Genomic DNA, 14550 nt, shown 5'->3' on the forward strand with positions numbered 1-14550 from the left:
AAGACAGCAGAGAAGAAAAAGGTGTTTACGCGCGGCCGCGGGACGCTGAAGCCCTCGGCGGCTTTAGCAGGAAGCAGAGCGGGTTTGGCAGGCGGAGGGGTTAGTAACCCGGTGGACAGGTTGGAGTCCGGCGAGCTCATGGGAGTGAGAGTGACAGAGGAGATTTCCAGGCAGGAGAGCGACGTGACGCTGCGACACCAGAACAGAGAGGACGGCCTGTGCAGCAGGTACGCTTCGTCTGCTGCGCTCACGTGCAGCGGCTGAGGAAAGATGGCAGACAGAGAGGGAGCAGAGCCGGGACAGGGTGAGTCAGGAGAGCTGCAGGTCATTTCACCAACATCTGCCACAACTATAGTTGTATCGCCATCCTCTGCTGAGATCTGCTCCGTTTTTCTGATTCAAACCTGCTCAAAGTTCTGACCCGTTCAGTCCAAATACAGTCACAGTCAGAAGTTTAGTGTTTCAGGCTTCCAAAGATTTATTTAACTCGTTTCCTTAGAACGACTACAACAAACAACGTGAACGATTTCTTAAAACAAGTTTGAATTTTTGGCCCACACTGGGTCCAATCTTTGCACACGGTCCTAAATACTGTTCATACAAACATTCGTCTTAACCGTGGTTCTGAAATACAAGAACGTCTCGACTAGACGAGGCTGTTAACGTCCTGTCAGTGATCATGATCGACTGCAGCTCCTAGTTCCTCTTTGTCAGATGAAAACAGGTTCTGTTTGACTCCATGGATCAGCCGACACGCATCTGACCCGTTCAGATGGGACCCATTAAGATTAAGAACTGGAACCTGCTGGATCACCAGTGTCCCAGTCTGCCAGTGAAGACAGTTTTACATCATTGTGGACTGAGAGGACCAAGAAAGAAGCTTCTGAACCTTCAAGCTGGACTGAAACCTGCAGCTGTCCACATGGACGAGACAAATGTCTTCTGAAGACAAGTCAGACTGAGCTGTTTGGACACAAAGACAAGAAGGACGTTAGGAGGAGTTGAGTCTTTCAGACCTGAACACTGAACCAACTGTCAGGCATGGTGGTGGGAGCATCATGCTGTGGAACAAGGCGAGGAGGACTACCTCCAAGTTCTTCAGCTTCACCTCCAACCAACAGCAGGACGGTTGAAACCTGGACACAGTTGGGTCCATCAGGACAGAACTGGGTTCTGAATGGATCAATCAGGCTGACATCAGGGCCATTTGTGGACACTGATTAAAAGCCGGGTCTGAAACTAAGACACCAAACAATTTGAATGAACTCAGACATCAGGAGATCCTTGTTGATGGAGACAAAAAGGTCCAGGTGGGACAAAGAACGTTTAACTACAACGTTACAGGAGAAGCATCTATCAGAGAAACTCCACAATAAATTCAAACTTGTTTCTAAAACTCGTTACAGTTGTTCCAGGCTGGAAAACAAACAGTTGAAATAAATCTTAAAAAGCCTGCCATAAAAACCTTCATGTCCACGACGAGTCGATGGAAACGTCTGTAAACAAATGATTTCTGAAAGTGGCTTTAGGGTTTAGTCTTTCTGAAGAAAGATAAAAAAACCGATCAGTTAGGTCGTGGTGGTTAAAGAGGAGCTGCTCGAGTCTGAAGGAGGAGCAGGTTTCAGGAGCTCTGCAGCGGCTCCTCTTACCGGAGTGACGGGTGCGATCATCAGCTGCTCCTCCAGCTCCTGAAGCTGCTTCTTCAGCTCAGCGTTTTCCGTTTCCAGCTCCTGGATCTGCAGGAAACAAAACAAACAAAGCGTGAAGCAGAACCTCTGCTGATCCGTGACCCTGCAGGACCGTTTTCACTCAGGTTCCTCCACACGTTCATTTAAACACTCTAATAAATCAGAATTTAATCAGAAGCTGAAGCTGAATGATGTTGATGAAGCTTTGGGTGTTAAGGATTATTGTGCTGCACTTTTCTTAGACCTGTCTAAAGCTTTTGACACTGGATCATGACATCTTGTGTCATAAACTCTCAAAATTAGTTTCTCAGCTCACACCAGTGGCTGGTTCTCTAACTATCTCTCAGATCGGAGTCAGTGTGTTCAACATAATGGTACTTCTTCCAGTTATTTAACAGTCAACAATGGTGTACCACAAGGCTCAGTCTTAGGACCCACCCTCTTCACAATCTATGTAAGTCAATCAACCTTTATTTATACAGGTAAATCCCATTGAGCCTCGAGGACTCATTTACAAGAGAGACCTGATTTCAACAGAGTGATAACAACAATGGACAACAGCAACAACAATAAACAGTTATAAAAACTCATACTACAGTTTTTTGTTTTTTTGTTTTGTTTTTTAACAAATAGGATGGCTAAAAGGAAAAAGGTAACAAAACAAAAAAACAGCTAGATTCCAAGACAAATGTAGAAAACTAAAAACAGGAACATGTCTGCATTGGACCCTGCCAGGAGTCCAACAGATTCTTAAAGACACTTAGAGAGGTCAAGGTCGAGAGCTTCAAATCTTTTTGTAAGATATTCCAGGAAACAGGAGCGGAGTAGGAGAAGGCCCTTTTGTCTAGTTCAGTCCTCACTGAGGGAACACTGCAGGTAATAATGTCCTGAGAGCGCACTCCGTAGCTGCACTCACGCAGAGACATGTAGGAGGAGATGTATGAAGGCAGCAGACCAACAGACCTGTAAGTAATACAGGTCAGAGCATTCCTGATGCATCCTTATATTTCTATGCTGACGATAGAGTTGTTTATTGTCGAGCTAGAACACTTGCTAAGGTTTTCCAGCTTTTATAGTCTCAACATCCTCCAGTCAGAATTGTTCCGTCTCAAACTGGTGCTAAGCTGATAAAACCAAAGGGATGTTGTTTTCAAATAGGAAGTCGGTCTCAGCAGTTCTTCCCTCGATTTTATCTGCGAATGGTGTCCCTATTGAGTTTGTCGATTCCTACAAATATTCTCTCTTTAAAGCCTCATGTTAAAAACTTGGTCAAGAAACTGAAAGTTAAACTGGGTTTCTTTTTCAGAAACAGATCCTGTCTAACTCTGAATGTTTGGAAACACCTTGTAACTGCGACTTTCCTTCCCTCCATCGACTATGGTGACATTATTTACACAAACACTCCTACAAGCACCCTGCAGATGTTGGATGCTGTCTATCACGGTGCGCTAAAATTCACAACTGGCTGTGATTATCGTATCCACCACTGCACCCAGTATTCACTGGTTAACTGGTCTTCATTAGCTTCATGCAGACTCTCTCACTGGTACATTTTCATCTTTAAATCACTTCTTGGTCTGCTGCCTTCATACATCTCCTCCTACATGTCTCTGCGTGAGTGCAGCTACGGCGTGCGCTCTCAGGACATTATTACCTGCAGTGTTCCCTCAGTGAGGACTGAACTTGGTAAAAGGGTCTTCTCCTACTCCGCTCCTGTTTCCTGGAATACTTTACAAAAAGATCTGAAACTCTCGACCTTGACCTCTCTAAGTGGCTTCAAACATCTGCTGAGTTTTAATATTTTATATCGCTTTACAATGTAGCTGTTTTTTCAATATGATTTTCTTCCATTTATTTTTCGATTTATATGTTTGTTTGTTTTTTATGATTTTCCATTGTTGTCATCATTCTTTCTTATAACATGTCTTGTAAATGAGTCCTTGTGACTCAATGAGACTAACCTGTATAAATAAAGGTTGAATGAATAAATCAGGATTTAATCAGAAGCAGCAGAGTTTTTGTGTTTTTAGCTGCAATTCTATTACGAACTGCAGCTTCGGAGCTTTTTTCATTAATATTCATCCATGACGGTTTTCTGCTCGGCCTACTGAAAATGTAAAAACAATCAATAAGAACGAGCTCCGCACTGATGAATAAAAACATTTACTCTTTTCTGCAGGCCTCCGATCTGTTTCCTCGTCTCCACGTCTTTGCCTCCGGACTCCAAGAACTTCTTGTAGGCCAAGTCGAAGGCCTGACCGATGGTGAGCGTTATCTCCTCGGCCTGGAAGCAGCAGCACACCGTTCAGTGAGGAACGAGTCGACAGCCTGCAGCGCAATCCAACAAAAAGCAAAAACGTACACATTTCTCGCTGTCGAACACAAAGCACAGGTGCTTGTTGGACTCGGAGTCTTTGCAGATGAAAGTGAAAATCCTCTTGTCGGTTTTGTCGTCGGCGCAGAAGGATATCCTGTGCAGCTGACAGTTGTGCTGCACGTCCTGCAGCACAAACACCGTTTCTCTGTGAATCCTGTGAAAACCTCGTTCGCGTTCCACACAAAGTAACTCACTTTTGTTTTGGGGTCCAGAATCTTCACGCCGTAGATGGAGATCTGCAGCTCCACCTTGGGGGTCTTCTGACCCTCAGACTTCTTGATGTGTCTCTGAAACTGAGGAGAGTCAAAACATTATTTGCTGACTCGTGACAAAATGTCACGGGACATTTTTAAAACGACGTAAAAGCCTGGGTGACGAGCGGAGTGCCGGTGTCCCCCCTCACTGACGGATTCAAACAGTTGGTTTTCCAGATGAGTGTTTTTCGAAACAGGGAATGGAAGGAAACCTAAATGTTTTTGATGCAACATATTCAAGTGGGTAGAAGCCACACTGTGGAGAAGAACTGGGAGGGTTTTTTTTCTTGTCCAATCAGAGGAAACACTTATCAACCACCAGGCGCAATGACGGAGCCGGGGGGTGGTCAATGGTGGCCTTGCCCCCCCATAGATTAAACTATGGTCACCCCAATCGTGTGAGTAAAATGAAATGTTAATTTAACAATGTTCAGTCAGGTCATCTGGACAGTGTCTTTATTTGCTGAGACGTTTCATCCTTCATTCAAAGGACTTCTTCAGTCTGAGGAGCCACTAACAAACTGGAGTCCTGCAACCACCACACTCCCATAGTGGGAAAAAAAAAAAACAGTTTTCTAGTGATGAGATAGTTTCTGGGGCCCACCCTCTCTCCTGTCAACTCCTCTAAGGCAGCCATGCCAACGTGGATCAAAACACCAACAATTCATGCTCATTAATCCAGGTATAAATCCAACAATGTTCAGTCAGGTCACATGGATAGTTTCTTTTTTGTGCTGAGACGTTTCATCCTTCATCCAAAGGATTTATTCAGGCCGAGATATTATCACCAGTTATCACCAGAAAAGTGTTTTTTTTTTCTTCCCACTATGGGAGTGTGGTGGTTGTGGGACTCCAGTTTGTTTGTGGCTCCTCAGACTGAAGAAGTCCTTTGGATGAAGGTCTCAGAGAAACAAAAGAAAAAAAGAAACTGTCCAGATGACCTGACTGAACATTACTGGATTTGTACCTGGATTATTGAGCATGAACTTTGTGCAAATGTTACTTTGAAGCAATATAAAAACTAGAAAGAACACTTTCCTCAAATGATGTTGTCTCGTTTGTTGCTTTTTTCGTCCAAACTGCACAATTGAGTGGACATCTTTTAAAGATTTGCTGCCAGGTTTGATAAATGTTTGGTCAAAACGTGTAATAATGTGTTATAGGTCTGTTAGCACTCAACATATGTGTTGGGTTGACTCTCAGCTACTACCAAACCCCGAGTTATAGACGTTTCTTTAATAATCGATTGATTGTGGCAGCCATCTTGAAACAAGTCGACTCCAAAAGTGAATCAGTTGTGAATATTTGTTCAGTTCTGAGAGGTTTGTTAAAACCAAGGCGTTCATTCATGAGATATTTTGCTAACAGACATGATAAAACAAAAAGTGTTGGTGTAAAAACTGTAAATGTAAAAAAATTACAATGAATCTTTGAGTTTTATTGCAATATTTATAAAAATAAAGATAATGAAAGACAATAAATCTCTCAGAATGTGCCCATTTAAAAAAATATCTAAACTATTTCTGAATAAGAGCTACTAATGAATATAAATAGAAAAAAAAAAGTTTTTTTAAAGAAAACTTTACTATCGTAAGAAGATAGATACTGTAGAATCATCCTGCAGTTTCTTGTGAAGCCAAACTTTAGTCTGAAGCAACAAACAATAAGTTTGATCCACTCAAACATCTTCCTCAGAGACCCTACAAAACATTTCGGCTTCTTTGAAGCAAACAGCTAAAACAGCTGTAAAAACCAGAGTTCAAGCAGATTGTGTAAAAGAAGATGTTTACTGCTCAAAGCCCACAGACACAAACACGACCCGAGCTTTAGGTCGACATCTTTTCTCCTTTTATAAACGAAACTAAACGACTTTAAACTAAAGCAGATACTAAAGGCCATCTCCCAGGTGCTGCTTTAAAAAACGCTTTTCCTGGACGGGATCTCAGGAAACATAACTGAACTTGTCCTCTGTGTCTCTGGGAGAGTAACCACGGAGCCTGAAACTGGTTTCCAGGATCAGATCTATTGGAACAATAAAAGCACTGGTTTGGAAAAAGACACAAGCCCCCCCTCCCACAAGCGGCCTCGCAGATTCAGCTCCTGGCAGAAGAAGAGGCCAGAAAACCAGAGAGAGAGCTGCCAGAGCTGTTCCCAGACCTAAAGGTCGCTTTAAAGTGCTTCCACTGTGAGCGGGGTGGTATTTGTCCTGGAACCAGCCCAGGTTAAATGCCGTTACTGGGGTGGGTTTGATGAAACCGAGTCCTAAACAATCAATGAGACGAGTCCTCGGAGACATTTCTGGAACAACAGCTGCGGTTCGGTTTTCTGATTGAAACAAATGATGGCTGTTTTAGCTTCTAATCAAATGCTGCCCCATGAAATCCACTGAACAAGTCCTGTCCCAGTAACCTACCAGCACCAACCAGTCACAGGAAATATGAAGTCAGTTTGAAGGTTTTCCTCCTCTGGATCTAGTCTGTTCACCAGCTTTGAACTTTATTCAAACTCAAGTGTTCAAAAGCAACAGATTCCAGCCAAAATGGCTCAAACTCTGCTGCTCTGGAGCACACAGGTGGGTGTTGGTGCAATACCAGGGAGGAAAGACATCAGCAATGACCTTAGAGGAGGGTCAAAGGTCATTTCCAAACAACCAGACATCCATCATTCTACAGAGAGATGAGTCATTCATGTGGAAAACATTTAAGACAGCTGCACAGGAGTGACAGCAGATTCACCCCGAAGGTCAGACCATGTAATGCTCAGAGAAACGAGCTCCATTTGAGACTCTACGGGCCTCAGTTAGCACGTTAAAGGTCAAAGGTCAAAGCAGGACAAACCGTAGCAGCAAACCTAGGTTTAGAAACTTTCATCTAAAGGCACCACAAGACTGCTGGACCAGAACCAGACCAAAAGACAGATGTTTACCCAGAATGCACTGCAGCAAAGAGCTCCTCCCAGCTGTCAGCATGGTGGTGGAGGGCTGATGGTTTGGGCTCCCTGCAGTCACTGAGTGGACCATGAACTATTTTGTAGACCAAAGGGTTCTGGAGTCAAACGTGAGCCCATCTGTCTAACAGCTGAAGCTTGGACCCAAGTGGGTCCAGCGGAACCAGGATCCCCAACACAGCAGCTGATCTACAACGGAACAGGTCAGAAAGAACAGAACCAAGGTGCTGCAATGGTCCAGAGTGAGTCCAGAACCTGGAACACTTTGATGGATGTTCAGAGAGCTGAGCAGAAACCTCAGTGAAGCGAACGAACAGAAGAGTGGGCCAACTTCCCTCTACAACCACGAGAGACCGATACTATAACAGAGTTCTTGCTGCTGATGGAGGTTCTGTAAGCTGCTGGATCAGGGGCTGGGACCACCATCAGGGGCTGGGACCACCAGTCTTTTACAAAGTTCATTTGGTTTAATAAAAAAAAACATAATCTAAATGTCAGAAGATGGACTTTGGATTTTTCAGGAAGAAACGCGACCGTCTGAGCGTTTCAGCAAGCAGAATATTCTGCTGTTGAATATTCCATCTATCAGGGGACGGAGCGGCCGAGCAAACTGCTTATTCAGCACTTTGAGACCTCCACGCCTGGAGCTGGAAAACTCCAAGGGCACCTTGTTGGTTATGGACTCGATGAAGGAGGGGAGGGAGGCATTTGTCACTCCCACCTCCCCTTCACCGAGTCAAAAATCCAATCTGCTCACTCAACAACAGTCTGTGCTCCGCTCCAGGCGGCAGCTGGTTCTGGTTCTGAGGACGGGGTTTACCTTCAGCTTCCTGACCGCATCCTTCACAACTTCTGTGCCTTTTGGAGCTTCGACCTCTGTGTTTCCCAGGAACTGGAGACAAACAGAAGAGCAGATTTAAGTTGATGTGCTGCAAACATTTCGCTCCTTCACTGAGCTCCAGCAGAGGGCGCTGTTTCCCCGGAGGAGGGATTTCTTCCAGTCTGCACGGAGCCTGTTCCAGTTCAGACACAGTCCTGCCCTTAAAGGTTGGAAAAACAAAACAAGTGGAGTGCAGCAAGCAGCTCACAGGCAGAGCATCTGTGTGAGAAAATATCACGACGGGCAGAAAACATCGTTTCACGTCTAAAACAAGAAGGTTCCATGCCGTGGTCATAAGAGCCAATCAACCGACTTTATTAAGATTTCATCTAAGAATATAATTTAATCCATCTAAACAATCATGCAGGAATATAAAATACATTTATATAGAACATATATAAAACCGAAAAAGCTTTTTAATTAAGGCGGGATAAAAAATCTAATTTACACGCAATTCTGTTTTTCATTCTGCAGCTTCATTTAATTTTTAGTAAACATTTTGTTACCTTTTAGCTACCCTTTTGCTACTTTTAGCCAACTTTTTGTTGCTTTTATAAAAGTTTTGGCTTTTATCTACCTTTTTGCTACTGTTAGCATCTAGCTAGGTTTTGCTACTTTTAGCTTCAAGTGAGCATATTCCTACCTTAGCCTTTTAGCTAACCTTTTGCTGCCGTTAGGTTTCAGCAAAGCTTTTGCTACTTTCTCTTAATCAACAATTTTATGCTTTTAGCTATCCTTTAGCTTTAATAAGCTATGTTGCTATTTTTAGATTTCAGCCTGCTTTTGTAACATTTAGCTGGCATTTTGACAAGTTTAGGTTTTATTAAGCATTTTGCTGCTCTGGGGTTTTAGTTAACAATTTGCTTCTTTTAGTTTTTAGCCAGTGTTTAATTTATTTTTATTTTTAGTGCTTCTTCAGCTTTAACAAGTTAGTTTTAGCTTCTTTACGATGTTTCAGTAAATCACAGTTTTAAAGAAAAAGCAGTTAAGTTAAAACTGCAGTCCTGTCGTGGGGATAAGTGCCCCATTAATTCTCAATTATTATTAATTTTATTATTATTATTTTCTCAACATTTCTTCATTTATTGCTGGTTCATTCACCAGGTCCCTTAGGTTTAATCTCTGCGCTTGGCTGGTGTTCAGCCAACAATTATTATTGTTTTATTATTATTATCAATATGTTTAATAACTTGTTGGCAGAAGAAGGAGAGAAACACCAAACAGTTTGTGCTAAAGAGTCCGATGACAGTGGGCTGGGGGGGGGGGGGGGGTGTCTATAGAAAGTGTCAGCTCTGCTGCGCTCTGACAAATGGACTCTCCACACACTCGTGCTCATGTTTGCCCAGAATAGGAAAGAGCAGTGCGTTGTTCTGACTGGTGCATTGTGGGACGTTTCACCAGGCAAATCAAGCCAGGAGGCTCATCCATCAGCCGATACATGCAGCTGAAAACAAATCGCCTCGCCCCCCTCTGGTTGCAGACTCGACACACTCAACCTTGCGGCAGGTCTGATAAGTTCATGGAGATGACAGAATGAAAGCCTGATGGCAGCGCCCCCACCCCCACCCCCACCCACCACCCCCACCCTGCAGGCTCAGTCAAAGAGCGGCTCTTCACTGGGTCGAATTGATACCAAGCAGCTAAAAGCTCCAGTTCTACTGACCAAAACAAACTGGTCTCAAACTGAAACCCAATGCATGCCATCACTGTTTGCATGATTTGTGTTTACATGTAGCTCGGTAGATTTGAGTGATTTTTATTCTTTGGGTCTTAGTACAGAGATGCAACGCGTTTTTGTCTTCTTTTGATCACCCAACAGAGAATAAACAAAACAAAGTCAAACAGGCAACAGAATGTTAACAGTTGTCAGGAGTTCCAATAAAGTTCAGTCAGGTCATCTGGACGGTTTCTTTTTGGTTGAGACGTTTCATCCTTCATCCAAAGGACTTCTTCAGTCGGAGGAGCCACAAACAAACAGTCCCACAAGCAGCACTCTCACATTGTGGACCAACCTGTTTGCTTCTGGGGCCTGCCCTCTCCCCCATTGACTCTTCTGAGGCAGCCATAGCCAAAGTGGTTCAAAACATCAAAGTCCATGCTCAATAATCCAGGTAGAAAATCCAACAAAGTTCAGTCAGGTCATCTGGATGGTTTCTTTTTTTGTTGAGACATTTTGTTCTTCATCCAAAGGACTTCATCAGTCTGAGGAGCCACAAACAAACTCAGCCCCACAAGCAGCGCATTCGAATTGTGGACCAACCAGCCTTCTGGTGATAAGAGCTAGATTATTAGATTAAGATTATTGAGCATGAACTTTGATGTTTTGAACCACTTTGGCCATGGCTGCCTCAGAGGAGTCAACGGGGGAGAGGGCGGGCCCCAGAAACCATCTTATCACCAGCAAACTGGTTGGTCCACAATGTGAGTGTGCTGCGTGTGGGACTGAGTTTGTTTGTGGATCCTCGAACTGATGAAGTCCTTTGGATGAAGGACAAAATGTCTCAACAAAAAAAAGAAACCATCCAGATGACCTGACTGAACTTTGTTGGATTTTTTTTTTTTTTGCTGGATTATTGAGCATGACCTTTGATGTAGTCAGGATGTGCTTTCTATTTTTATTTTTCTGTTTTCATTTTGTTTGGTTTATTCCCGTCCCGACCTGCGTTCCTCTGGGAGCAGCCACTTCTTCCTCGGTCAGTTTTGTCTCCTTCAGCTCCTGCCCCGCCCACTCTCACCTGTCCCCAGTTGTCTTTACCCCAGGTGTTTCCACTCCACTCATCAGCCCCTCAGTTTGTAGTTCGTCATCAGTCAAGGCTCGTTTTTCTGCGTTTCTTTCATTCTGTAGGTTGTTGCTGCTTTTTCTTTTTATTAAATACTTTAAATATTCTCGTCCCTGGGTCCATATTCTCCACAAACTGTGACGCGTGTCCCACTGAAAGTTGTGCATGTCCATTAAAGGTGGATAATCATGTACAGCAAACACCTCAATTCAAGACCTAATGGATGGATTTTATTGGAAATCTCAGAAAGTTGTTGATGAATGTACACTTTTAAAATCCGAGGTTTTTAATCTGAGGTGAGGTTCAGTTGGGCCTTTTTGACTTAATAAAACAGAAAATAAAACAAATGGTAATAAATAAAAAAAGGACAGCACTCCTTGAAGGAATGCATATCGCCCACCAGCATTAACTCCAGAGTTTTAAACTAAGATCTTCTGTTGATAAATGACAGAGTTAAAGCCGTTTTGGTCAAATTCATGTGCGAGTTGAGGATGACTCTCAGCTACCACCACATCAACCTTTAGCTCAGTACGTTTAAAACTGTTTGCTAAAGTTATATTGAATTAGGTTAACTCTAAAGGTTAAAAACCTCGGATTTTAAAAGTGTAAACACGGTCGAGAGCAGAGAACGCGTCCAGAAGCTCCATGTTTGTGAAACGCAGACGCACGTTCCTCTGATTATGTGAGCGGTGCAGCTTCAAACTGGTCGGGTTCTGGTTGAATCGTCGGGGTGAGTCGGACCTCGTCCATCCTGCAATGGATTATTTTCATTTTAATCAAAACAGAGATTTTCCACTTCACTTGCTACTCCGGTCCACAAACAAAGTTTCTGGTGAAAATCAAAGAGAGATTTTTAAAAGCTCAAGGGTCACTGGGTGTGATTTGTTGGCAGAGTTTATGTTTGCACGGCAGCAAAAAACTGTAAATTGTCTGAAAAGAAAAACCGAGCAGGAGTAAAGTGGAGTGGGTAACCTTCAGAGAAATCCTCTGCCCGGAAGAACGCTGTGAAGGCAGGACTTCAAACGAGGAGTTTATACCATATTTATTTTATTGAAACTACAGAAAAACATGTCGCTTTGTGAAGTAAATAACAAGAAGTCGCCTGCAAGAATTTAATTTTACAACTAAAGACCTCACTTTCTTTGAAGAAATTAATCTCAATCACCACCTCATGCCATACAGTTACACTAAGATAATCTTATTTTGAAAATAATTGGTCAAATGTTAAAAATAACATTATTTATATATTATTATTATTATTATTATATATTATTATTAAAAGATTCTAGAATTGCGCTGCTCAGGTTGGCTGCATGTTGGAGCAGCTCTGTTACTTTCATTCGGAGATTTTGCTTTTGGAAACTTTAATTCCTCTCTTTCTAGATGTAAATCACTTTTTTTTTGGATGATTGTTTCCTCTTGAGTCGGACGCTGTGCAGCTGGAAGGATTTTTACTGAAACTTTTTTACTTTTGGACATTTGTTATGATGCGTAACCATGGCAACAAGGTGGTTTTTACAACCGGGAGCAGCTGATTAACATCTCAGAAGTTCAAATAATATCTCAGCTACAGTCCCAAATCTCAAATGAGTTGAAAAGGAGGCACCGTGGAGGGATTCCCGTCTCCCTGCCGGCTATGCTCGAGTGCCTGACCACTGAGATCCTGGAACTGGCAGGAAACACGGCTCGTGACAGCGGAAGGACCGGGATCGTCCCCAGGCACCTGCAGCTGGCTGTCTGCAGCGACGAGGAGCTAGGCGGGCTACGGGAAGGAGTGACCCGACATTCGGGTGGTCCTGCAGCCCGGGGTAACCAGAGGCCAGCCGAGTCTGTGTGGATGGATCGGACAGCATATGCGGCCAGTTTTTTTCGGATCCAGACCTTTACAAAAGATCCTTCCTGCATACAGCCATCAGCATCTATAAAATCTCTTAATGAAACAAGGATAACGAGTTACAACAACATTTAATTTCCCTTTGGGATTAATAAATTATTTTTGAGTTGAATTGTATTTATGAACAGACATGGCCTTTCACTGTGACTCTCAGCTACTACCACATCATATCTTAGTCCTCATATTGTCAGGATTTGCAACAGAACTGTTGGTATAGCCCTACAGAACCTCACTGACCTACACAAGGTGAGGTCAGTGAACAAGGCCAGGCTGATTCTGGCAGATCCTGATCACCCACTCCATGGTGAGTTCAGGTTCCTTCCATCTGGATTCAGGTATCTGCTGCCCAGATGTTGGATGAACAGACAGAAAAACTCATTCATCCCTGTAGCGATCGGACTTCTCAACAAACAGTGTTGATGTCTGTTCTGTTATTTTAATATCTTGTGTTGTATGGATGTTTTGTGTGTCTACTGACTGTGAAACGAATTGCCCCTTTGGGGATATCTGTATGACTGATTTTTTGACTAACGTTGATTAACTGTGGCAGCCATCTTGAATTGGCTTGACTCCAAAAGTTTTTGTTTATTCGATGATGACTTTTGTTCAAATCCATTCATGTTCCTGTGCTCAAACTTATGAGTTTCACCTATGACCTCCGGAGAGACCTCGTCATAAACAACCGGATTCCTCCGGTAGTCCGGCAGCCAGCACAGCCACGACACGTCAAGTCAGGAATCTCATCATTAAATGCTGACGGTCTGTTTTTATTTCACCAAATGTACGTCTCGCTGCTTCGCCCTGGAATTTGCTGCATCGCTGAAGTTTCACCTCCGCTCCAACAAAGCATCTCTGAAGCAGAGGAAGGACGATGACAGATCATAAACTGAGCGGGGAGAGACGCCGACACCAGGAGGCTCTCCTCGTTTAAAGAGCTGGCAGTTTGAAGAGACCTCTTGTGTAACAACATGATTCCCGTCGGCACACAGAGAACCACAGCTCAAGCTGCGTCCGCATCAGGACCCGAAAGGTTGCAGGTTCAGAGGGAGACAGGAGCCACTTTGCAGAAACAACCCCGATGCTCCCATTAGGAGAAAATAAAGACGGTATTCTCAAAATAACCGACAGCACCGAGGAGAAACAGCTGCTCAGGAGGATTAATGAGGCAGGATCAAATTCCTGACAGCTCCTGCTTACCGATTGCCAAATCTTTCCCCAAATTAAATGCACGTTGTCGTTTCCTCCACTTATGGAAACCTCAAAGTGTATTTAATAAATGGAGCAGAGTGCCGCAGTCTGAAGGTGATTCTTACCTTGGCGTTGTAGGCAATGTAGTGCTTGGCCAGAGCCTCCGGGGTGTGCATCCATGACTTGTCTGAAAACAGAACAAAACAACACTCAGCGGTTTCCTGCTTCAGATCCACATTTAGCCACATTTAGGTATTCTCTCTCTGAGTAGCTGGAGAAAAAAAAAAAAATGGTGAGGAAAAACATCACATTTTTCACTCAAACTGAACGTCATGTTTGAATGAACTCTTGGCAACATTTCTCCCAATTTTAGATTAGAGTTCACATCCGTATCCAAACTAATAAACTGACTTTTTTTTTGACAAAAATTAGTTAATTTAGACTTTGACGGCAGCAACGCAACCTAAAAAAGTTTGACCAGGTGCAACAAAAGGCTATTAAAGTAAGTGGTTGTAAGGTTTTAGAAGTGAAAATGGGCAGGGG

General features: G+C 43.3%; 1 protein-coding gene across 2 annotated transcripts in view; it reads right to left on the reverse strand.

Annotated features, from left to right (window-relative positions):
• Positions 1-14190, reverse strand: part of gulp1a (GULP PTB domain containing engulfment adaptor 1a) — a 19825-nt gene extending 5635 nt beyond the window's left edge. The window contains exons 1-7 of one of the 2 annotated variants that reach the window (XM_037686289.1): positions 14133-14190; positions 8086-8157; positions 4260-4358; positions 4051-4188; positions 3856-3972; positions 1650-1736; positions 30-260 (exon numbers count right to left, since the gene is read on the reverse strand). In XM_037686289.1, the coding sequence (XP_037542217.1) occupies positions 30-260; positions 1650-1736; positions 3856-3972; positions 4051-4188; positions 4260-4358; positions 8086-8157; positions 14133-14183 (795 nt within the window). In that variant the 5' untranslated portion in view covers positions 14184-14190. The remainder of the gene's footprint in view (positions 1-29; positions 261-1649; positions 1737-3855; positions 3973-4050; positions 4189-4259; positions 4359-8085; positions 8158-14132) is intronic. The other variant, XM_037686291.1, reaches the window with a different exon arrangement.
• Between the last annotated feature and the right edge of the window lie 360 nt (positions 14191-14550).

Source organism: Nematolebias whitei, chromosome 13, assembly GCF_014905685.2.
Source record: "Nematolebias whitei isolate Nwh7 chromosome 13, NemWhi1, whole genome shotgun sequence".
NCBI classification, from domain to species: Eukaryota; Metazoa; Chordata; class Actinopteri; order Cyprinodontiformes; family Rivulidae; genus Nematolebias; species Nematolebias whitei.